Here is a 27,511-nt window from a genome sequence, read left to right on the forward strand (position 1 = left end):
TGTTGTTACCCATTAACTTACATATTATTTGTTTATCTTACTATGGAAGTTAATGGGTACCAACAACTGTGTGTTTAAAAAATAATAAAACAAACTGGCATCTTTCCACAATACATCCTCAATGCTCCTAAAAATTCCTCTCCAATTCATACATATAACTCTGTTCCTGCCCTATAATGTTTATTATTTAATCACATATTCTTTAACCTCTTATATTTCTCTATTATATTCTGTTTGTGTGGAACGAAACACAAAGAAAAAGCATTTCATTACATTAATACATCACATGTTTGTGAGAAATTAATAAAGAACCTTGAAACATCATATGATCTGAGATATGTTATCCTGTTACTGTTTATAATAAAACACCAGAAGAACTGCTCGTGTGAAATATTGAATTTTATTAAAAAGCAGACATTTCAAAAGAAATCAGCTTTACACACAAACACAATGTCAGTCCAAAAACTGAAATAAACCCAGAATGAGAAAAAATTGATTTCTAACAATGACATTGAGATCTTGTAGGAGATTTGATTTCAATAACAGAGAAGCATATAAAGAGTTCAGTTATGTGTTTGTGTTATAAAAAAACGCAGGCCAAAGCTTGAATAAAATATCAATCACATGTTAGAGTCGTGGCCTCCACATGAATTCAGTCAGATATTAATGATAAAACAATAAAACACTAAATAGCTCAGGCGACAGAGAGAAAGCCAAGCTGAAATACGGCGAGCGTTTGAAAACATGCCTTACTTCTGATTGTCTGTGCTGAGCGTAATAAAGCAACCTGCACACAAACTGTGAGGCGTTTAAAGTGCTGCTATTATATACACAGAATAAATCACATGAACGTAGTGCACACAAGTTCATCTTCCCTCCTGCAGGAGTTGTTCATTGAATCGCACGTGTTATAGAGAAGTCAGCATGCAGTTACAGGCGTGTGCAGAAGAATCTCAATCATGGTTTGGTTGCACAGCATCTGAAGAAAATCAAATTACACTACAATCTCAAGATTTAATAGATAATCTGCTGGATGTCTCATAAACCTCACACAGATCACATTTTACTGCAAAAAATAAATCAATTAAGAAGACCAATACAATTTTTTCTTGCATTGTCAATTCTAATACTGTAATTTTAATTATTTTAACGGAGCAAATAGGCTTAAATGATAATTTTGCAGTAAAATATGACCTTTGACCTTCTTAATGAGGTTCAGCATATGAACATGTAATTGTTGTGATATCTTGACACTCAATGGTCATTAGTGTGATCAGTAATGGAAATGAAGAGTTAATAATACGTCAGGTTGACAGAAGTTTGCATTTGATATTTAGATAAAGAATTTGGTTTTCTTAAAGATACATAAACAGACCCCAGATCAGTCAGGGCCTGAAAAAAAAAACATACTCGTCTCTCTCTCTCTCCTTTACAGACATCAATATTTCACAATTGTGCAAAAGCAATGTTCTGTTATTTGAATAACACAAGGCCTTATTGAAGGAGTAACATCTATAATAAACACATCGATCTACTGTATAAGTTAACAGGTTACGTACATTTAGAGATTTCAGCTGTAAAAAACAGCTTTGGACTCGACAGGTCTCTGAGATCCTCAGTATATCTACAGTATAGTGCAACATTCAGTAAGAATTCAGTTTTAAAAGAAAACAGAGGATTCTGGGTAATCATGCCAGTTAAAACTGATCTGGGTGTTAGTGAATGATTATTTCTAACAGTCTACTTTATTACTAATGCTCTAAATAAATGTTAAATATAACAACTTAAATCACAAAAGACTTCTTTAAATGGGACATTTTACAAGACTTTTAAGATGTCAAATAAATCTTTGGTGTCTCCAGAGTACATATGTGAAGTTTTAGCTCAAAATACCCCACAGATTATTTCTTATAAGATGTTAAAATTGACACTTTGTAGGTGTGACCAAAAATGTGCTGTTTTTGTGTGTGTCCTTTAAAATGCAAATGAGCTGATAATGAAAACACAATTTGTTGAAATTGAAACTCAATTGTCCTGTCAATTATTTTCTTTCTGCACTAAATGGCAGAGCCGTGATTGGATAGTGCAGATTAAGGGGCGGTATTATTATGATAAGATCCCCTTCTGACATCACAAGGGGAGCCAAATTTCAATGATCTATTTTTTCACATGCTTGCAGAGAATGGTTTACCAAAACTAAGTTACTGGGTTGACCCAATAATAGCACTTAAACATGGTAAAAGTCAGATTTTCATGATATGTCCCCTTTAAAGTTTCTGTTCTCATCGTGATGTTTACAAAAAACAAACAGTTGAACTAAAACAGAAAGCAAACTGCATAAAACATTTTGCATAATTTCTTACACTGTCTGCACAAATGATCCATAATGAAGTTTTTCTCACAATCTGTAGTGATTACAGTAATCCACTCTTCACAATAAGGCACAATACATTTTCAACCTCAAAATCGAATAAAAATCATCAAATATTACTGAGATTCACCATGAATCCATTCTCCTCTGTAATATTTCCCATCACTGTATTTGTCTGAAAACACATTTGAGATGAACTTCTGATTGGGTTTTAGGGTTTAATATAAAAACAGACAGTCGTGTATATCGCTGGGGATTTCTGAAGTGGGCATAAGACGACCTTAAAGATTCTTTTAGAGGCCAAAAACATTCATTTCTGTGTCGTCTAGTGTTGTTTTGTAGTTGTTTTATCATGTTTAGTTTTGTCAAAAATTGAAGAAGTAAATATACACAACACTGACAAACATGTCCTAGTGCAACACAATAACATCCATTTGATCCAATCCAATTCAAATAATAAAATCACATAAACATGACATAAAGGGAACAATAGTGCAAATAAATATCATTCATATCATCTCATCAATGAAATGTAACTTCTGTAAAACACTGTTAGACTCAATCTATCTGAAGATTCAGACTCTTTTATTTCTACAGTACACCTGGCATTTACTCATTTAATATCAACAAATTCATTCTCAAATATTATTTTTGTCATTAAAAATGATGGTTAAAGTCATATTTCACCACATCACTGTGAAATATAAGTCATAGTGTTTCTTGTATTGATGATTATCATTGATGTTTTCTCTTTTAGTACATAAGAAACTCAAAGTCACTGTAAAAACTCTTGAAACATGTTTTTGTGAGATTCATGTGCAGTTACCCTGTAGTTTAAAGGTGCTGTGTGTAAATTTTAGCGGCATCTAGTGGTGAGATTGTAAATTGCAACCAACAGCTCACCCCTCAATTTCAAAAGACATACGGTAGCCGCCACAGGACAAACACATCATCGTCTGAGACAACATAGGGACTAAACACTCTCTGTAGAGCAGTTTGTCCGTTTAGGGCTACTGTAGAAACATGACGGTGACTTCCATGTAAGGGGACGTGCGGTGTATGGAGATAAAAACGTCTCATTGTAAGGTAATAAAAACAATAGAGTTCATTATGTACGGTCTTTATACACCACTGATAAAATAGTTATTAAGATTATATTGCATTTCTGTCAAAAGATCCTTTTAAAAGTTACACACTGCACCTTTAATGCTATGGTTAGACACTTAAACTGATATTATCCTGTTTAAAACTTTCAGAGAGCAGATCAATATAACAATGGGCAAATAAACATTTGTGTAAGTAAAGAAACAGAAATCACAGAGTAAAGTATTTGATAAAAACATCTCGGATTAGGTATGTAACGCTTGTTCCCTGAGAAGAGAACGAGGCGCTGCGTCTCCCTTGCCATACTTCCTGCATCCCTGTTAAGCCGTCTTTGGCAATATTTCAGATAGAGAGGGCATTTTTCAGGTCACCTTTTATATTTCCTGGCTCCCACGCCACCCCGCCGTTCCCAAAGCATCACTACGGCGACGCAGCGCGAGTTCCCTCCAAAAGGATCAACATTACTCAGTGATGCTGTTTGTCATCAGAATCAACCAATCAGAAAGAGGAAACGCCTCAGATGCTACATTACAGACTAAAAGCATCACAACGAGCAACTGTCTCACCACAGCCAATCACAGTTATTTATATCATGAACAGTAGAAGGTTTGCATTTTATTTGGCAGAGGAAGGATGTGGATTTTATTACAGCTATATGTTTGTGTATTTTTACCTGCAGGCGGTTAAAGTGAGCGCTCGCTCAGTCCAGCAGTTACAGCGTCAGCATGAGAGGGATTGGTGAAATATCACACAGTCTGATGTCATACATTTGTCCGTACGATGAAAATCACAATTGACATGTCACCTGGACCTGTTATCATCAGATTCATTCTGGTGCTATATTTGTGCCAAAGTGATATCGAGAACAGAACAGAAACATGAAGAGTTTCATAATGAAGGTCATCACAAGACTTCTGTTCTTCAGATCATTTCTGTTGTTTTTCACCGAGGGTGTTTAGTTGAAACATTAGTTTAACAGGTCATAGCACATGCATTAGTGCAGTATTCTCTTAAGCGATGTTTGTTTGCCTTTCCAAATACACTGAACATTTCCCAGAATTCCCTTCAGTAAGTATTCACATGGCAGATATGTACCGAGAGAAACCGGCCACTTACTGCCCGTTTATTCTCAAACCCTCCACAAACTCCTCCTCCTGCTGCTGCCCCACAGGGGGTGTGGTCACACAGACTCCGCCCTCGACTCTGGGCAGGTCAAGAGGCGCTCCTAAAGTCCCCTCTGTGCCGTTGCTCTCCTCCTCGTCCTCCTCCGGCTCATCCTTGGTCTGAGGACTCATCAGGGTCTCCTCAGCGGCGTCGGCGTCCAGCAGCGAGTGAGTTCTCATTTGATCTTTGCGTTCGGCGTAGATCCGCTGCTCCAGAGTCAGTGCTGACGGCAGCAGGTTCTTAAAGTCAGACTCATAGGGCATCTGAATGCCGATGGGCAAAGCCACACCCGCCGGCACAGATGAGCCCTGATACACTTCCATCCCATCAGGCAGCATGGACTTGATCTTGGGAAGCCAGCGTTTCCGTACACGCCGAGCGTTCGTACACATGTCGGCTGCGATGACGTTCATCTCGCTCTCCTTAAAGTTGGGTGCAAAGTTCTGACAGTAAACTGAAAACAAAAATAAAACCAACATTTATTCTAAACAGAAGGCTTGAGAAGAGACAATGTCATCACCCTGATGTGCAGTTTTAAAGGTGCCAAAGAATGCATAAAGGTCTGTGGCTTTATTAAGTGCAAAAATGATCCAGAGTCAGTTTTTCATGTCCATTTACAACCATAGGATTTGCCTATGGTCTATTATTATCTTATTTAAAGGATCATGAATAATAATGTTGAGCTCTGCTCTGATTGGCTGTTTCTCCTTCAGTAGCTCTGTGTGTGTGTAAACAGATCTTATGTTTGAGTCTGTATCAGATTTTGAGGAATAATCAATTTAATAATCAAACGCTAGCATGTAGCATTAACTAGCATATGCGCTAACTCAGCAGTCACAGCTTTGTTTTTAGCATTGTAACAACACTGTATTTAATTGAATGTGTAATTTATTGTTGCGTTGTACATCTCGACTGTAAAGGGGGTCGCACACCGGCCGAGAAGCGCACACCGTGTAGCGCCATGCATCTAAAAACAGAACACATTATTTTCTATGAAAGTACACACACCGGCGTGCCACACACATAGTTTAACATTAAATAACATCATATTTGTCCCAAATTGTTAGTGATTAATATTGGGTGCTAACATATATTTAGCATTTTGAAGTAGATGTTATCTGACTAATCTCGCACTATTTAATGTGCACGTTGGTGTACGATACATCAGAGTTGTCCTAGACACGATGCTTCGCGGTGTGGCGCTTCTCGTCCAGTGTCACAGTTGGTGTTATGTTGAGATTGGTCTGTTTTCCAGCGGTCTTTTGCATGCATGAGGTTTACATAAAAAGCAGAAAACAATCGAGCTCATGATATCTATGCCAACATAAATATAGTTTTACATTCAATGCCACCTTTAATAGTCAATACACCCAAATCACTGATAACAAGAGCAGCGTAGCTGATATTTAATGAAATAACAAGAAGAAATGACTGAAATTATGTATTATGAAAATAATTTAGTGATCAAAAATGTTTAACAAATCAAAACTATTATTTTACACAATATTTATCAAAACTGTATTTAAAAATATCTGCATATGTGCACTAATGACAGATACACTATTGCTCAAATAATAGAAGTAAAATTATAAAACGAACACGTTCAAGCCTGTTATCTTTTTGCATGAAAATCACTTACATATTAAATATGATCATATGAATAATAACATACGTTTGACAGCATTGAGGACTCGACTGTCCAGAGGTTTTCTGCTGGGGTCACTGGTTGAAGATCGAATCCCCGTCCCACAACTGTTTGCTAATGTGTTTCTGTAGATTAAAGAGAAACCATGAGAAAAAACACACAGGAATAATCTGACTTACACGAGGAATTACAGGCAATACCAAACAAGATAAAAATATAGCAGAATAAATCTAAAGATTGTTTGGTGTGTGTTTCACCTGATGACACAAACCTGTCGAAAAATGTTGCGAGGAGTCGCCTGAGGAGAACCTTGTGTTTGATTCCAGCACATAGATGACAATTCATCAACTGTCCTCTTGTCATGAGCACACCAGTACCTAACACACACAAAACATGCCACAGACTTCAATACTTATACATAAATCATATGGTGGAGTACACACCAAACGCAAATTCAACAATGTTTGTGAGTAGATTTCATACAAATTCAATGTAAAAACATGAATAAATGCAAACTCGCACGAATGAGGCGGCTTGATTACAGCGAAAAACATGCACTATTCACCTCAAACGCATCTTCACGCAAGCTGAAAATATAAAACTCAAAGCAAAAAATTAGCATGACACAAAATCCTGCGAGTAATCTAGAGCGAGGAAAACGATGCTCTCGTGTTTGATGTGTACGTATAGCATTTAACTTCAGTTAACTTCACTAACCTCCCACCAGTTCTAGTTTCTCTCCGGGGTCGCCTTCTGTGTAGAGTTTAGGATGACATCTGTAGCCGATCTGACTGATGAGACTGGCGGGAAGAGCCACCAGATCCCGACGAATCAGAACACAGGAACGGTTCTCCAGCTGTAGCGGCATCATACCCATGTCGGATTTCTCTGTACCTGCAGACAAAAAGATCCATCAGAACCTCAGCAGAAATCAGATCATAAAAAAGGATGAGAGCACAACCACAATGAAAACAATCCACCCTCTCTTTTTTAATCCCAATTAAACCAAAGCCATCTCATTAGACACAAATGTATTTACCGCTGTAAGAGTTATTGGAGCGGGCACACAGCTGACTGTAGGTCTCCTCTGTATCAAACGACTCTTCCTCAAAGTCATCATCTTCATTCTGATACGATGTCGGACTGTCAGTGGTCGGAAGGCTGGACGCTCCCGGACTGGAACGCTCTCCGGGATACGCAGGTGTAAATAAGCCCGTCGCTCCAGAGTAGAACACCGGACCGCCCCTTGCCGAACGGCCACCGTCGCCGTTAATGGATCTTTTAGACCCGACGAGGTTCGCCGGCGGCTCCGAACCCTCCAGCTTGATTCTGCGAGACAGCGCGGGGGACCAGCCCAACGGTCCCAGCACGGACGCGGGGTTGTTCCCGGGACTCTGAGGTTCCGAGCCCGGGTCGTCCATGGCAGCCGTGGCCGAGTCGCAGTGGGGCGAGTTGGCTTTAAACATGAGGTCCATGCCCCGCTCTACAATGTGCTGAATCTGAAGATAACCGGCGGTGTACATGATCACCAGCTGCTCGCTGGCCGCCATGGTGAGTTTGCCCGTGTAGCAGAAAGAGAGAATCTGCTGGAAACAGGCGGGCGTGACGGACGAGGGCAACTCGAACTGGACTTTGGTGCTGCCGTTGAACAGGTCACGGAAATACAGACTGCTGGCCGCCAGCACTGCCCGATGGGCTTTGAAGGTCTGACCCTTCACCAGGATGGAGACGTCGCAGTACTGCCCGTTCAAACGCTGCTCGTTCAGCGAGCCCAACACCGTACTGCCAAAGTTTGGGATCTCCATGTGTAGCATCTGGGACATGACGACCCACTTTCAGAGACACACGCTGGATCATCTGCACAGAAAGAGACAGAGAGAAACAAAGAGAACGTTTTAAGATCACTGTGTCACCAAAGTACGTATGTGAAGTTTAAGCTCAAAATATCTCACAGATCATTTATTATAACATCTTAAAATTGCCAAAGTGTAAATGTGAGCAAAAATTTGCCATTTGTGGGTGTGTCCTTTAAAATGCAAATGAGCTGATAATGCAAACACTGATCACCATAATGGTGGTTTGTTGAAATTAAAACTAAATTGTCATTTATTTTCTCTCTCTCTCGAAGCACTGGGGACCCAATTATAGATTTTCATGATAGGTCCTCTTTAAGAGAAACACATCATTACAAATGAATCATGCAGAATGAATCAATTAACCCTTAAGATCCTCAGCACAGATTCACATCAACTGTTTCTAATATAATACTGAAGAATATCATCACTGAATAGTCACAGATCTGACCTGACATATCCGTTTCTCTTTTATGCTTCTAATTTAAGTGTAAAGTATTAGCTTGCATCAGATAACATTGACCAGCCGGTGATCAACGGTATATTGAGTTCTGGAGAGCAGCCGTTGACAAACTCTTATCAGCTAAACAACAGACGAGAAACTGATCGACACATCTGAACACAACATGTTCATCTTCTTCATAATACACAACAACATCACACATTCACTTGAGCGGATGAGAAATACACAAACCCTAACACACACACGTTTCTTTCACTCTTGTGAAATACGGCAACACATTTACAGGAATACAGCAGAAACTGAACCTGACCCTCTTTCTCTCCGTATATTTTATTTCCATTTATAAATAAGATTGAGTGTAAATGCTGTCTGTCACGTCACTGTAATGCAGAGATGTTGAGCTGACTCTGAGGTTCACTTGAGTACACAGCCAGAGATTCAAAATAGTTTTACTGGCATGATGAAAAGCATGAAAATATTAAATGTGCATGAAAATCTACGACACAGAGACTGAAGGCTTCATACACAAAAGCTTTTGAATTCGTCTGCTATAAGATAAATGAACAGACAGACGGTCAGAGATCAGCTCAGAGAACCAAACACACAAATCTCAAACATGCATTTGCTTAAAGGATACCGAGCTTATTTTAATAGGTTTTGCATTGCAACATTTTCATGACAATTAACCTCATTTAACCCCCACGATCTCATTACTTTAAGATTAATGAGACTTTATGGGTTAATGTGCTTCATTCACAGGAAAATAATGTCACAAACTAAAACAGGCCTCGTTTTCTTTATTTAAAATGTAATATCCTATGATGACTATATATTTCATTTATTCTGGGGTGATTTAAGGACAGGTTTTGTGTGTTCAGTGAATGCAAATCAAAGCACACAGAAGCTACAGTAGTCTTTACCATAGTAAAGAGTAAAAACAAAAATCAGTCTGCCATTAAACATTTGCATTTATTTACACAGATGTGAGTGACACTGAGAACACTTTACTATAATGTCAATCAAAAGATGCTTCAGAAATCCCAACACACTGACTAATGCTCAATAAATGCATTCATGTAAGTTATGTTTATATCAATACAGAATGCACACATAAAGATGAATGAAGCAACACTAAATCACTTCACTGTTTTATCAATTCCATGAAGTGCTCATGAACACCCTTGAGTTTTGGGAATGTGATATCACAGATCCGATCACATGCACGTCAGCCACGAACCGCTGCAGCATTAGCGCAGATCGGTGCCAGCCGAACACGTGCACGCTCCTTCTGCCAGTTAATGCACAGAGCTGCAATGCAGTGCCCGCTCACACGCACACACGCACACACGCACACACGCACACACACACACACACACACACACACACACACACACACACACACACACACACACGTACTGCAATAATAATGCAGAGACAGGTGCATGCTTAATAAAGTCTTTTGTGATAAACATGAACAACATCTCTCTGTAAACATGATGCACAGCAGCACACAGAAACTCTAAAAGTCTGTGATGTTTAATCCTCATCAAGAATAATATGAATCCATACAGTAGAGTATATATATATACATATATGTGTGTGTGTGTCCTCGCTGATGCTATATATCTGCATCATAAATATTCAAGCTCTGCAGTTGGTCTCATGTGTAAATGCAGACACACACATTCACTTCACTCCCTGGCAACAGATCTGCCAATCAGATCCTCAGTCTGAAGAGCATTCTGGGATGTACAGAATAATAAAAATATAAGATGAGAGCTTCAGTAAACCTGAATCAGAGATTGAACTGATGCTGCACTTTAATAAACAGATGTGTGTGTGAGAGAGAGAGTTTTATACACTTTCACGCGTCTTCTGTCATCTTATTCCCTTGTCTGGTGTTTCTACTGAGCTGATCATCAGTATTTTGTCACGTATATTATTGTCCCTGTGTAATTGTCATTTGTCTTTAATAACTGCCTGTCCTAGTTTTCTCCCACAGCACACAACAGTAGAAATGTATCGTATGCAAACGCAGTGAATTTGCCTGCACATTTATCTCAGTCAAATGATTCCCAGCTGTCTGAACGCCGGCTGTAAGCACTAAAGATCTGTCGTCTTACTGATGGTCACTGTGTTTCTTAATATAGATGAAGAGCTGCTGGGGTTGTGAACACAGAAATATATCATGATGTCCTCGTATGACCTCAGATTTATTATAACACTCACTCGTCACGTATGATCCCTGCATCATGAATGAATGAATGAAGATATGCTTTTGTTAAACAGACTTGAATTTAATCTGGAATACTGCTTTCGCTTTCAACATGAAGTCTTTAAATAATGGATTGAGTTTCAGAGGTTTGCTCTAGAGATCTGTTATATTTAGTCAAGGTATCGTCTCACATCTTTCTATTGTTAACATACAGCTATCACACTTAGAGATCAAATTAAAGGAGTGAATCTTATTTAATGTCATATAATGCTCTCTGAAGTTAAAGTATAGTGAGATTATTACATCAAACTCCTTTATCATTTAGATGTAACAATGCTGGTTTTGAACTCCATCTTTGAAAGACACTTTTGTGATTTGATAAGACTTGATCATAATAGTTGTTCATATTAAAACACGGGGCACAAAGTAATGCTTTTCAGGCTTTGGCTCCATAATTCAAAAAATATGTAAGATAAATCATTTTTGTTACACAATCAACACACACACACATCTATATCTGCTACAAATGAACATTTAAAGTTTGTTTGTGTGATCTACGGTTATCATACAATTACACTGAAAGTGACAGGAGTGCAAACGTTACCCCATTGGTTGGGTTCATTGTAACAAACAGAGGGTTAATAAGTGAAAGGGAAAATTAAGTTTAAACACAAATAATTCAATCAAATTCTGTCTATATACTAAATGTGGATATTGTTTATATATCTGCATATAATAGAGAGATATCCACACATTCATTCATCCATCCATCATCCTTCATCTAAACATTCGTCTATTATGCAGCAATGCACAGAAAAAAGGGACTCCCTCTTTAAAAAAAAAAGGGAAGACAAAAAATCCTAATAGTGAGTTATTTCTCCTGATATTGTATTAACAGTTATCATTTTGATGAATAGTATTTTCATTGTTTTCATTTCATTATCATTGTATACCTAAGACTGTGTGACAACTAACCCTGCTGTGTAAAAATGTTTTCAATCGCAGCTATCAGTTACTAGGAGTTGCTGACATGTTTCAAAATGATGTTATGTTTTAGGTAACAAGACAGTGATTAAAATAATATAAGGTTGGATTTGGTGACTTATACACACCCAACTCAGAAATAAAAAAAACTTTACCTCAAAAACACTCTTTGTTCAATATCTTAACCAAAACACATCAAAACTTTTCCAAAAACCCCCTTTGAAAACAACCGTGTCAAATTGGTTAAAAAAATTAACTACTCAACACTACATGACATGAAGGTTTTTGGAAGTTTGTTTTTATTAAAAGCTGTTTTTGGACTAATAAGATTTCAGTTGTGAAACTGACAGGATGTTTTTATAATACAGTGACGTCTTATATGTCAAAAGATGAAAGATTTCTCAATTCATCATTTCTCAATAGCAGTTCACAGAGTGAGTCAAATAATAAATAACTACAGTAGTCTGTAAAACTTGTACTAAGCTGACAAATTAAATTAAAATTAGTTTCTGGTTTAAACCCCTTAGCATTCCTGAAAAGGAAAAAAAAACGCCTAAAACTGACAGAAATTGTACCCGCTGTGTTGATTGTATCTTAAAACGGTTTCGATTTTTAGCTTTTCAAAGATATGTTACAGGTTTAGCTTTTTGTTTTTGAGTTGTTGTATTTAAAGAAGTTTTCTGTCAAATAATGCAGTGTACACTGGAACTTTAAAGGGTTAAAATATATTAGCATTGAAGTCCCATCAGTTTCTCATCACTTATATGGGTCTGAAACGACATGATGATAAAATCCTTTAAAGAAAGATTCAATCTGATGGTCTAGAGAGGACAGAAGACATGTTTGATATAAACAACACACAAGAGTAACAAAAAAAACAACAACATCTGTACAACACTAAACACCAAAGTCACATCTGTGTGCATGTGTGTGTATGTGCGCGCGCATGTGTGTGTGTGTGTGTGAGATTAGTTTTCACAAGAATTCAATGGAGAAGATAAAGTTAATTTCTTCTCTAAAAACTCTCCCAAGCAGCAGTCAGTTCACATGACTGGAGAGGAACGTGGCAACCCCCTGATTTATTCGGCATGATTTTAAACAAAAACATAAAAACATATTAGGGGCCAGATTTACTAAACAGGGTCAATTAGCGTGAGAGCACAATCCCAAAAAAACACAGATGGGAGTGATAATATCTGTAGGTTATTTACTAAAAAAGTACAAATGAAATAACACAGACACAACAGCTGATTTCCATAACGTTTGTTCTTTTGTTGATTTGATTGCTACCGTTGCTCCTGTTAAATGATTCAATGAAATAATCAGCAATACTCTTTCCAACATGCAAGTATAAGACAAACCTGAGTTTATATTAATACTAAATCTCTTTCTTATCAAAATCTACTATAAAAGAAAGGTTTCTATATTGTGTTAATTTGACAGGATAAAGATTAAAACATGTCTTTACTTGACTTAATTAGCCTATCTATGTTTTGCGTGCTGCTGTAACTGGCGAGATTGTTGAAGTTGACCTATGCGTTAGCAGTGCATCAACAAGGGTTTGGCCACTTGGCAGGCAAATTAATAAAATCATTTGAAGCACTGAATGTAAAGATGAAGCAGTGATGATGTTTAACTACAATGAGTCAATGATGAAGAATGTTTGGTAAAAGACTAAAGTTAAACTGTTGAGTAAAGCGTGAGTCAGTACTGGATAAAAACACCATTATACTGACTGATCTGTGATACACTTTAAACAGCAGGAGATATTTCACCAGTATGAAGTCTGATCTGTACTGGGCCTGAACAACAGCAGCAGGTCCATTTAAACTAAAACTATCTGACCGACATAATAACACAACTCAACCACAAAAGACATCAGCTGCATTATAATAAATCAACTTAAAGCTTAATGTCACAAATGTACTTTACTCAAGAACATAAACTCAGATGTGTCCGTTTGGTTTAATGCGTGTGATTCACTGAAATAAACACAAGATCTGCACAGTCAAGAAAAAAATATAAATGCAACTAAAATCACGCAATAAATATAAAAACATAAATAAATCGATTAAGAATGACACAAATCCTGGTGTCACACACATCTACACTATAACGTGATCGTTTTTAAGATTTATCATCAAACTCTTCTCTGATTACAAACATATTATTATTGGTGATTATTATCAGGTTATTAGGTGTGTTTACATGCGTGTGTCTTTAGCCGATTCTGCTTAATAAACTGATATTGTGTGGGGTCATGAAAATGTGTGGGGTCATAAAACACTTTTCTTTTATCAGGGAAAGCAAAAACTGATCGGCACAGGTAGTTTTTTGCTCATTACCCCGATTTGTCGTTGCTTGTTTATGTGCGCATGTGTTTAAAGCATGTAAAAAGATAAATGTCGCACGCACAAGTAAGCACAAAGTAAGGCATAAACATCTGCGCTCGACTCAAGAAGTGGGCAGAGAAACTGAGGAAATAAAAGCTCATGTTACATTTACAGGTTCTGCAGACACAAGAAGAGATACAGACAGCTTAAGACTATGGGCCCTATCTTGCACCCAGCGCAATTGACTTTGTCAGTGATCATTCATATTTTGCAACGGCGCACAGCGGGTTTTTCCCTCCACAGACGCACGTCGACAAACTAGGGAATGAACTTGCGCTCCCTGGGCGTTTCAGCGCAAAAAAAGAGGCGTGTTCCGGCGCAAACCATCCCTGATGCTATTTTGCAGTTTCAAAAAACAATTGCGCCACTGACCAGAAAAAAAAAGTTTAAAGTCAGTGGCGCGTTGCGCGTTGTTCATTATGCTATTTTAAGGGCGCATGCTTGACCATAATGTATAGCGTGCACAACGCGCATACACTTTGCATCTAATCTACACAGATGCAAGTTATTTTTGCAAATCATAAATTGTTACACTAAAAAATATTAATACACGAGATAAGGGGAATCATAGTGGCATTGTGGTGATAGTTTTTATTCATTGTGTGGCTGCGTTAAAAAATTCTCATGCAAATAACGATTAAAATATTTTCATAAGTTTGTTGTGTGGCTGTATTACGTTTATTTTATGTAAATAATAATTTAAATGTTTTCATAAGAAACCTTAATGTATATGAACTTGATTTGTTAGTCTACTTTGGGGTTGGACCTTGCTTGCGTTTCTTGGGTCTGATTTCAAAGCCCCCAAACCCTTTCAGCGGTGAGGGTGGACGCAGCGATGTCCTCTGCTGGCGTCAGGTCCTGAGGCAGATCCACCTCCCGTTACACGGCGTGCCCGATTTATGCTGGCAAGCTTGGGATTCCCCCATACAAGGACGTCGGTCTCCTCGGCTGTGAACCGCTCCTGGCGTGCGCCTGGTAAATCCGTCATAATAATAGCAACCCGCCATGGAACTTGCGCCCTTGCGTTTAAAGGGAATGTTGGATAGCGTTCTGATTGGTTTATTTGACGTTACGCCCAAACCACACCTATGAATAATGAACCTACTTCAGACCAACCCCTTATTGATTTGCGCCCGGCGCAAGAGTTATTTCTCACGCCGGGAAAATAGCAACAGCGCCCAAGATCCGCCCACAAACTCACTTGCGCGTTGCGCTTCGCACTTGCGTTTCAGATCGTTAAAATAGGGCCCTATATGTACTATTAACGGTGACGTCACTGCCTGTGAAAAACTTGACAAATCCCAAACGCAGTTTACTGCATAGCCAGTTTACTGATTTGCATATACAGTATTCTCATGAAAACAGTTTTCTCTTTAAGCAGATTTTCTAATAAGCTGATTTTTGATAGTTATCCACTTATTCTGTGCATGTAAACACACTCACTAAGCTTTTGGTTTGCACCAATGTTGTGCAAAATTACTTGTAATGCATTACAATATTAAGTTACTTTCCAAAAAAGTAACTAATTGCGTTACTTAGTTACTTTCATGAGAAGTAATGCAACTTTACTTTTGCGTTACTTTTTCTTACTTGGCTGAGGCTTGATCTCTTCAGGCTTTGCAGGTGTTTTTTTACGACTGAGAAGTTCTGCATTTAGAAATTACATATCTCCATCGCAAAAATATCAAGCTCTGGCCTGCCATCTTACTTTCTGACTTAAACTGTTCCCGCTCAGGCGGACACGCATTGCGTAAATCTATGTTAATACATTCAGTGTAATGCATATTGTTTTTTTTTACATCAAATAAATTAACTGAAAAGTGAAAAGTAACTTGCATTACTTTTTTAAAAAAGTAACTAAAATATGAATGTATACATTTATAAAGTAATGCATTACTCGTTACTTCAGAAAAGTTATATTATTACGCAATGCACGCTACTTGTAATGCATTACCCCAACACTGGTTTGCAATGCATCATTGGAGTTGACGTGAGGTCGTTTCTTTAGTCATTAACCTGAAGTGGGTTCATCATACAGAGAGAACTGCTACACATTCATTCATCATATAAATACAAAAAAACATTCAATCACATCAGAGAATATTTCACCATTATAAAACAGTTTGTTCCAGTCCTTGATTCTGATTGGTCAATAGCTGTGGTTTATTAAAGATAAATGAATGATCACATTTATGAGCGCTGTATTTAAAGACTGCACAGCACTCTTAACAATGTAAACATTTGTGAAACATTCTGGTACTGCTCACAGTCAAGGATTATTTATTTCATCGAACCGTTTCTTCATTAAAGTCAGGGTTTCCCGCAGAAAATGTGTTAGTTAAGGTGGTAGGGTTGTGCAGGTGGGCGGGCCGGGGGCGTGGCAATCAAAGGGGCGGGGCGTACGCGTCATGATGGAAATATTTTTCTTTAAAACACTCAAATAAAACTCAATTTTGAAGAAACTATGACAGATAATTAACACATACTAGATTATTAATGAATTAAATGTTTTATCAACAGGCTAGTTATCCTACAGACATTGATGGACCATGTCTTTCTCTCATTTCGGCCAAGTGGCGCGTGCCCGCTCTCAGTGTGAAGCGCGTCCACGCTATTCTCCGAGATGCACTTGACGGCCTTCTGTGCAGCAAATTTTTTTTTTGGGACGACCTTGTTAAGGTGGTAGGGTATCCCAGCTTAGGTGGGCCGCCTGAACTGAAAAGTGCTGCGGGAAACCCTGAAAGTTATGTTTTTGGGGCTTTTGTGCCTTTATTTAGACAGTATAGTGGGATCGGCAAAGGACCTCAGAGAAGGGAATCAATCTCGAGTTGCCGTGAGCACACTGGTCCTATATGTCGGCACAGTAACCGCGGGGCTGTACGTATTTTACTTTAATAATCATATCATTTAAACATTTTATGAACGCAATAAAGTACTCGAGGCTGTGCTGTAACATGAAACTCATATATGGGTATAAATGGGTTTCCTTGACTTCTGACAACGCCCTTTATCCGTGTCTTATTCACAATACAGCACAGCCTGAAGTACCATATTTGTTCTGTAGGAATAGCAGATAATAAATACAATATATCATGTGTTCATTTACATGCTTAATGAAAGAAAAAACATTGCCATTAGAAGACATACTGACGTTTAATAGTAATGATAATATAAGAAGAAGAGCTCACAGCTGTGATTAATCACGAATAAACCACACAAACTGACCAATCAGCATCAAGCACCAGAACTTCTTGTTTATAGAGTCTCTATACAAAGACAAGCATAACAATTTAGGATTCTTTTGCTGTTATGTTGGACTTTTACTGCTCTGGGGTATAAAAACAAATATAAGTCAAAACAGAGCCCACAACCAAGAGGACTGGATAATAATCTGATCTGGCACAACATGAGATACACACCAAAGTTTATTCGCTAGAAATCCACTGACGTTGACTTCAGTAAACAGCACTAAAAGGTCTCTTCACTGTTTAGATTGTTTGAAATGTTAACATATCAACAGTGACGAGTGAATGAAATAAACAATTGACCAAGATAATAAAACCATTGTTAGTTGTGCATGTTGAGACGACTTTACTCGCACAGCGTATGCGTGTTTTAACATGAATGTGTACAGCTGCAGAAAAAACACTCCAATCTTTCTGAAGACACGGCCCATGAAGAGGAAAATCATCCCAGCTCTGAAGTGTTTACAGTCCCTGTACATTAAACACACACACACACAAACTGGCGTGACATCCATACCATGTGATCATGCCAGGCGTGATGCCAAAGGCCGGCCATGTCACTTACCAGAAATCTCACAAAGAGAAACAGGGGGAGGGGAAGATGAGAGAAACCCTTAACAAATCCAAAGTTCTGCATTAAATGACACACATTCATTGTCTTACTGTCAGGCTGATCCTTTAATACATTCACAGTTTTATAACGGTGTGTTTAATGTTCACCTTATATCAGCAGCACACCCTCTCAAACACAATCACATGTCAACTGTTTTCTGTGAACACTACGTGAAGAGATAAGATGACGTTTACACAACAGCACTAAAACAAGCTAAAAATAAATATAAAGCATATTTAAAGGGCCCATATTATGAAAAATCCACTTTTACAGGTGTTTGGATATAAATGTGTGTTGGCAGTGTGTGAACACAAAACCCAACAATGATAAAATACTTCATTTTTAATCCCCATTAAACCATTAGACATGCCCTTTTGATTTTCTTGTTAATGTGATGTCACGCTGATAAAGGCCCCGCCCACAGTCTGACTGACAGTCCTGCATTACCATAGTTTCTCAGTGAGTTGTAAGCCATATGACAATCTCAATAGTTAGATGCTATTGTCTCAGACTGTTTTCACAGGAATCAGATTTAAACTAAAGCGTTTACTTGCTGCATTTCCATTACCCTTCAAATTGCGCAAATTGACATTGGGAATTACAAAAATTGACCAATGGGAACACGTGAATTTCACAAAAATGTCTATATATCTCACGTGAAAACTCTGATCTTCCTAAGGGAAAGTCATACCGTGTGAAACCCCTGCCGCCGATCCATCGTGCAGTGTCAACTGAACGCTACCTCAGATAGTCATGCAGTGTAAAAACATCTGTGACCCGACTACTTTAGAAATCATGCAGTCTAGGGATGCTCCGATCGATCGGTTGCCACTCGGTATCGGCCGATAATGGCATTAAATGACTCGATCGGTGCTTGCTAAATCTGCCGATCTCATAACCCGATCTTTCTGTTTACTTTTGTCATCAAAAGGATCCTGAATGCAGCTGCAATTAGATACATTTTTACGTAGCGCGAGCATTTTTACAACCCGTTGCTTATGTGCGATGTGCACGATTTGTATTTCTCTCTCTGCCTTTACAGAGGTATGCATATTTTCTATGAGGACGCACTTCCGTCAACAGCGTGATGCATCTTCACATTCCCATCAAACAGCGTATACAACACATATCTATCGCGGACAATTGCATCCTCATGCCAAAAGTTTATTATTTTAAGTTTTGAGCGTTTAAACTTTCATTTTCCTCACAGCTGCTCTTGTCTGCGTTCAGCCGCCGTGCACACACAGCTGCCTGTCATCAGTGCACGTGAACTGAGCGATCTCTCTCTCTCACGTCTTAAAGCTGCAGTAACCTAATTCATCTCTCAATAAAATCACTCTCTGCTCTTGACTAAATAACTGTTATACTTCATATGAATGCGTGTATATTTAATTCATACAGTAAAGACTGTGAAGTGTTTTATTTTCATTACTTTTAGGAGACAAACCCTTTTAAAGAGATATTAAATTTCTCTTTGCAGAAGAAATATTTGTTGTACTTATATATTTGAGTCTCTATTAAAACAATAATAGCTAATTACTGCAAGTAATATAACAAATGCAACATCTGTGTTATTACCTTATCTAGAAAACATGTTACAGTTACAGTCATCAAAGAGCTTGCATATCTGCTTTAAAAGAATCGGTATCGGAATCCGTATCGGACGATCACGAAGATAATAGATCGGTAATCGGTACTGGCTGAAAAAATCCTGATCGGAGCATCCCCAGTGCAGTCTGAATTTGGGATTATTGTGAGAGGAAAACAATGTTTTAGTCGTATATTATCGGTTAATGGAAGCGACCAATAGCTCATTTGCATTTAAAGGTACAGACACGTTCAGGCTCAAATAGGGTCATTTTGGTCACGCTATAATAAATAATCTGTGGGGTATTTTGAGCTGAAACTTCACAGACACCTGAGACTCTACATCTCGTAAAAATGGGCACAATATGTTCCCCTTTAAATCTGACTCAACAGAGTTTGATCTGATATTTAATTTCACAGGAGCAACACTGACAGGTGCATAAAGTTACAAGCCAAATCACAGTAAACAACATGTGCTAAACATAAATACCATAAACTTTCCATCCTTTCTTTCATTCAATCTTTCTTTTATTCTTTCATTGTTTTTCTTTCTTTCTTTAATTGTTTCATTAATTCATTCTTTTATTCTTTCTTTCATTCATTCATTATTTTTTCTTTCTTTCGTTCATTCTTTGTTTCTTTTGTTCATTGTTTCTTTCTTTGTTTCAGCTGTGATATTTAACCCTATAATGTTCAAGAAACATTTTGAATATAACGGGTTTGCTACAACCATGGATTATTTCTGGGATTATAATCTGTGGTTTATCATGACGAAGCTTCATTCAGTCATCAATTTAAATGAGAAGTTAATCAACTCCAAACTTAAAGGGTTATTTTTTTCAAATATGCTAATTTTTCAGCTCCCCTAGAGTTAAACATTTGATTCGTTTTGGAATCCATTCAGCTGATCTCTGGGTTTGGCGCTAGCACTTTTAGCTTAGTTTAGCACAATCCATTGAGTCTAATTAGACCATTAGCATCGCGCTAAAAATATCCAAAGAGTTTTGTAATAATCAAGGACTTTGCTGCTGTAACATGGCTGCAGCAGGCGTAGTGATATTACGCACTGCCTGAAAATAGTCCCCTGCTATTGGAAGTAACCAAGGGGACTATTTTCAGACAGTGCGTAATATCACTACGCCTGCTGAAGCCATTTTACATCAGCAAAGTCCTTGATTATTACGCCAGAATGAGAATACAGTTCATTGTCATATCTGCCTAGAAAATACAACTTTCATTTTTCTTTCGGTCTTAGTACACAATGTAACTACAGAAGAGACAAGTTTTAATTAGGAAAAATATCCAAACTCTTTGGTTATTATTTAGCATGATGCTAATGGTCTAATCAGATTCAATGGATTGTGCTAAGCTATGCTAAAAGTGCTAGCGCCAAACCCGGAGATCAGCTGAATGGATTCCAAAACAGTAAGATTCAAATGTTTAACTGTAGGGGAGCTAGAAATAAGCATATTTTCAAAAAAGGTGGAATTTCCCTTTAACCTTTAGCCTATATAAACTTTTAAAACTTTTTGAAGCTTTCAGATGAAATTAAATTCAGGAATTTCACTCAATATTTTAACAGCACTGCAGTCACATGTTTAACAGACACAGCTGTGATTGGTTACTGGCAATGGACAATATATTAGACAATATTTGAGATATTTTATTATTATCATTGGACAACTGGCTGCCGTACAGTGCATTAACCCTTTGTTAGTTAAGAAAATCTACTTGGATGTAAAATAATCATCTGACAGAAAATAAAAGGACCAAATAATCATTTGTTTTTAATATGATGTCACATTGTGTTACTTACAACAACAACACAATGGTATGCAGCACAGTTTTATACAGACAGAACCGTCATCCCAATCTACACAGATGTGATATAAACCAATTCAAACAAAACTGAAAACATTTGATCTCATTAACAATCTCAGATATGTCTGCTGTTTTCAGTAAACTTAAGTAAAGATGCTGTTGACTGCATTCAACATCCATTCAAATTTCTCTATATTTTTATTTATTATCTGTCATATTAACTCTCCATAATGAACATAATATCATGAAGAGTGACCCTTTACATATGCCATATCCGCCACATTCAAGACTTTACATCACGTGTCTTTATGGGACCTTTACGGTTTGTGTGTGAATGCATGCACAGATTCCGGAAAATCATTGAATGAACCAAAAATCAAACCATCCCGGACAAATCCCTGTATGCATTTTCTGTAATGTCTGTGTGAAAAGGGCTATAACTACACAGCTGTTTGATCAGACCAAACAACCAATGCAGGAAAGCATACAACTGCTATATATCATCCAATCCATCACATCAGCTGATAATATCTATTAGATAGATATATCTATTATATCACACACTGATACTGTATAGTAAAGATTGATCTCAGTCAGATGAAAGGAGTGAGGCCCGAGTCAGGGTTCAGTCATCACATAAACCTCCTCTCTCTTCAGTCTCATGTGGAATGTTTGATAGAGCGAAGGCCTCAGGAAGGCAAATCAGGACACGGTGCAAAAATACAGCTGTTCAGCGTCATCAGAGACACGGCAGCGAGCCAAAGCAAAGACATGTATCACAGACATGAGCTGTATATGAACTGTGTGAGAGAATGCACGCATTAAATTAACCCTTTTAATACAGCTACATGTATGAAGTACTAAACACTACTGCCCCAACAAACCACTCATAGCTCATATAACAGTGCACAGACTATAGGATAGTCAAATAAAACATCTGTCAACTTTCAACAATCAAAGGAAGTGTATTTTACCATAAATTCACCTGTTAGTTACCAGCCAGTATATTATGCCAACACAGACGTCATGATGTCCACACGCTCAAAAATACAATAAACAAAAGACATTTAAGATCAGCTGCAGAACGGAGAAACCAACCCTGAAGCAAACGCTGTAAATATCCACTGCGGTAGTATTCTTAACCCTACTGAAATGCTGGTTGGTTGGTTTTAGCTGGTCTCCCAGCCTGGTTTTAATTGGGTAAGCTGGTGTAGCAGGCTGGATTCGGAGGGGTTTGGATCTTTTTAGCTAGTCTTAGCTGGTGAGGCTGAAAGTTTGGCTAAGCTGGTTGGCTGGTTTAAGCTGCTTCTCTCAGCCTGGCAAAGCTGGTTAAACTGGTGGGTCAGCTGGTTTTAGCTGGTGGGTCAACTGCCTAACAAGCTAAAAAAGTGGTACTACAAAGTAACCACAAGCATTGACTTCTGAATTAATGTACAGATGATCACATGATCGCTTCAACCAAATGAATTTCACATGAAAATGTTTTAAAGGCAGGTCTGACATGTGACCACGTGTGTTTTATCACATGTGTAATTCAAGTAAGTTTTCTGTAAGGCACAGCTGTAACACACACTCTCACTAGAGATCAGGGTGGTAAAAATAGACATCACTTTTACATGGAAAGGGACACTAAAAACTAAACCAGACAAATTCCAAACATACTGGGAAAGAATAAACTGCTTTCTAGTTCATCTAAGTGTTAGTAATGATAAATAACTGTTAATCTTCTGCATAACATTTAGACTGGGAGAAGAATCGTTCTTTGAGAAACTATCAGTTTGCTGACTTCATATTTGTGTAGATGTGTGCAGTAACAGCTGGTGTAGATTTGACAGTCCGAAGACGGCCTGTGTGTTTCTGCACAACTCCATATATAAACAACAGTAGTGAAGAAACAAACCTCAAACCTTCAGGCACACCGAACAAAAAACTTGAAAATGAAGCAGGCACATGTGGCATAGCTGCAGTGCTATAAACAAATGCATAGGAGAGTAAAGGGTTTGTTTCAATCTCTCATCATCACCAAATACTGAAGAAACACGCAGCAGACATCTGAATTAAATCTGCACATGTTAGCTTCATAGGAAAAGATGCACAGTCACATGTCTTGGAAACCAAACAGCAGGACACAAAAGTCAACGCACACACACACCAAAGAATGCAATGATACAATATGTTACATTTGTTCACTGATATCTACATAAAATGATCCAGAGTCAGTTTTACATGTCCATTTACAACCCTAGGATTTGTCTTTATAATGAAATGGTCTATTATTACAACCCATCCTCACCCCATTTCGTCAATATTTGACGACACTTGACCATTCGTCATATGTTGACGCGGAGGGTATACCTTTCGCGTCATTTTTTGACGAACTGGGGACTTCAATACTATTACGTCCGTTGCATTCTCTTTCCTATTTTATTACCATTTGCGCGTCGGTTTAGGGTTAGATTTACATAATGACATCCCTACCCAAACCTAACTCTAACCCCAACGCCAGGTGACAACTGTTTCTAACCCCAACGCCAGGTGACAACTGTTTATTTTCGCGTACACTGTTTAATTTCGCGTACACTGTTTAATTTTGCGTAATCTAACCCTAAACCGACGCGCAAATGGTAATAAAATAGGAAAGAGAATGCAACGGACGTAATAGTATTGAAGTCCCCAGTTCGTCAAAAAATGACGCGAAAGGTATACCCTTCACGTCAACATATGACGAATGGTCAAGTGTCGTCAAATATTGACGAAATGGGGTGAGGATGTGTTGATTATTACCTTATTTGAAAGGGTCATGAATAATAATGTTGAGCTCTGCTCTGATTGGCTGTTTCTCCTTCAGTAGCTCTGTGTGTGTGTAAACAGATCTTATGTTTGAGTCTGTATCAGATTTTGAGGAATAATCAATTGTTTGGAGATTGTTAATGGACATTTCTGAGTGGTAAGTTTGTGTTTTTTTTTCAGTATGGACCTGCAAAACATAACTGTAATGTCAATAGTAGAACTACAGCCTAAACGCTAGCATATAGCATTAACTAGCATATAGCATTAACTAGCATATAGCATTAACTAGCATATAGCAATAACTAGCATATAGCGATAACTAGCATATAGCAATAACTAGCATATAGCATTAACTAGCATATAGCATTAACTAGCATATAACGCTAACTCAGCAGTCACAACTTTGTTTGTAGCATTGTAATAACATTGTAATAAATTGAATGTGTAATTTAATGTTAGGGTCATGACTGTAACGTCACAGTTGGTGTTATGTTGTGATTGGTCTGTTTTCTAGCGGTCTTTTGTATGCATGAGGTTTACATGAGAAGGAAAAAACATCATGTTTGAGGCTCATGATATGTTATTACCATCTACACAACTCTTATTATTCATCTATCCCTACATAAATACAGTTTTACATTCTATGGCACCTTTAAATAAATCAGGCGATCATATAAATGTATGCGACTTTTACAGGCTTCAGTCTGTGTATTGAGAAACAGCCAATGTGGCAAATAAATAAACTCTCTCTCTCTCTCTCTCCTCTGACCAAACTTCCTTTCTCTACTTCAGCCATCACATGAATAATCTTAAAGTAGCAAACCCAACAGATCAAACTATTCAATGATGACTGACAGACTCATCATTATCTGCTATTAGGAGTAAAAATAACATCCAGTGTCACTAAACAAATCAAACTGCTTAAAATTCATCTCGATTTATATATATAAAAAAAATGACAATAAACATAGTTGCTGTTACAGTATAATAGTACATTAAGTAGTTGAACAAGCAAATCTGTAATTTTGACACTTGACAATATTTTAATGAACCAATCAAACCAAATAAGTAAATAAATGAATCATTTAGCATTATCTTACTGTACACCCAAAGTACTTCAAAGAATACCATAGTATTAATATAGTAAAACCAGTGCAGGTTGTTTCTTATACTTTTCTAATCTTACTAATAAATCTCATATCGTATTCATGATCATTATACAATATATATGTTACAGACAAGCACACGTGCACGCGCAGAATAAACTGACATTCCTTCACTGTCCAGCACAACGGTATTATCGGGAATAAGTTACGTATCATTATAACATATATAAACAATTAAACCACGAGTTTCACCTGCATCAGTGCGAACGCGCAGGACTTTTACTAATGTAAATATTGTTTAGTAGGAAATCAAGTATGGCCCATATGCGTCACACAGTCCCGCCATAAAGACTGAACTATAAAGGGTTTAATGTGGATATTTACCCGCTGTCTGTCTCCTCCATATACAGCCCGACCGCGAGATGAAGCGCTTACAGTTGATCTCTACTGTAGATACTGTAAAGTTTCCACCACCAAACCCTCCTCACATCGACTCTCTCTCTCTCTCTCTCTCTCTCTCTCTCTCTCTCTCTCTCTCAGTTCAGGAAGTGATTTCGCCTTCAGTGTGACATCATTCTCAAACGCTCTCATGAGTTTTTAAAGACACAGTCAGGCCGTCCCGTACTCATCTAACTTTATTATACATCATAACGAGCTGCTTTAACATTCATTAGCATCATTACTAGTAGCTTCTATTGACTTTGATAATAAAATTGCAACTTTAAAAATAAACATGGAAGATGGTACCGAATTTTCAACAAAAAAGAAAAAGTTCACCGCAATATAAATTACACACTATTACGCTAAAAAAAATGATCTGGCCCATTATCTGTTTGAAATATAATGCTAAATACATTTGAAGAACGTAAAGCTTAATTAAATTATTTTTGAATTTGAAAATATATTTAGTTTTAACCTTCATATATTAACATTAATAACATTAATACATATTTGTACATAAAATGTAGCCTATAAGTATGTATAAAATATAAAATTATAAAAGGTATATGTTAGCATTTGAAAATATATTTTTATTTGAATCTTTTTAAACCTTTTGTTTACAGGTTTTTAACATACAAAGTTTTTCTTCCAATGTGACATGAATATAAATGCTTTAAAATATATTTACTTTTAAAATACATTTAAAATATATAATAAATGGCCAAAAACATTTTTGTAAACATATTTCTTCTTTCTTATTTATTTATTTATTCTTTACACCAGGGGTCTCCAACCTTTTGTGAGCAAGGGCTACCACAATGGATTAAACAATCTGGAGGGCTACTTTTTGATATAGTCTACTCAAAACTTTTTTTGTTTTACTTGTTGATATGTTTTAGTATTGTTTAAAATGTTAACATATGTAAACCAAGCACTGTTAATTAAAAAAAAAATGTAATAAATAAATATTGCAATTGAGACTATTATTATATAGAATTATTATTATATTTATGGTGAGAGTTTTTTTTATTTTTGATCCATACACAGGTTGGGGGAGGGACAATTTGGCTAACTTGCATGTTTTTGGCCTGTGGGAGGAAACCAAAGTATCCGCTGTAAACCCACACTGACACATGGAGAACATGCAAACTCCACACAGAAAGGCCACCTGACCTTGCCGGGGCTCAATCTGGCGACCTTCTTGCTATGAGACAATAGTGGTACCCACTGTGCCGCCCCATAAACATTTTTCAAAATATTACTTCAGTACATATATTTTTTGGCCATTTTTGTATATTTTGAAATATATTTAAAGTATTATTTAATATATAAATATTATTTAAAATATAAATATCCCTAATCTATGTGGCTTTCTTCAGCTAAACAAAACTATTTTGTAAATAAAAAAATGTTAGTCAGTTTGTATGGTATGGGTTTAAAAGTGTTGCATCTACAAAAAGCACATACAGCCTAATGAAAAGAACAGCTAAAACAAAACCAGTTGGCTGGGTACATGGTATAGAAGAGGGTTTTAATGAGGACACGTTTAGCTGGTTTAAGATGCAAGCAGCTGGTTTAGGCTGGTCTTCCAGTGTGGTAATGGTGGGTCAGCTGGTTTTAGGTGGTCTCACAGCCTGACCAGCTAATAAAGTGGTCAAAAGCTCTCTAAAACCAGCCTGTTACACCAGATAAAACCAGGCTGGGCTTTTTAGTAAA

The 27,511-nt window shown here is 37.4% G+C and overlaps 1 protein-coding gene across 1 annotated transcript; it reads right to left on the minus strand.

Annotated features, from left to right (window-relative positions):
• Positions 1-381: 381 nt before the first annotated feature.
• On the minus strand, positions 382-25,876 carry nacc2 (NACC family member 2). Its single transcript, XM_065284020.1, has 6 exons — positions 25,739-25,876; positions 7,324-8,141; positions 7,002-7,178; positions 6,556-6,661; positions 6,312-6,409; positions 382-5,093 (listed from the first exon to the last, which is right to left on the minus strand). Exons 2-6 carry the CDS (start codon positions 8,105-8,107, stop codon positions 4,588-4,590), a joined length of 1,671 nt encoding a protein of 556 aa, XP_065140092.1. The 5' UTR covers positions 8,108-8,141; positions 25,739-25,876; the 3' UTR covers positions 382-4,587.
• Between the last annotated feature and the right edge of the window lie 1,635 nt (positions 25,877-27,511).

Source organism: Paramisgurnus dabryanus, chromosome 5 (genome assembly GCF_030506205.2).
Source record: "Paramisgurnus dabryanus chromosome 5, PD_genome_1.1, whole genome shotgun sequence".
NCBI classification, from domain to species: Eukaryota; Metazoa; Chordata; class Actinopteri; order Cypriniformes; family Cobitidae; genus Paramisgurnus; species Paramisgurnus dabryanus.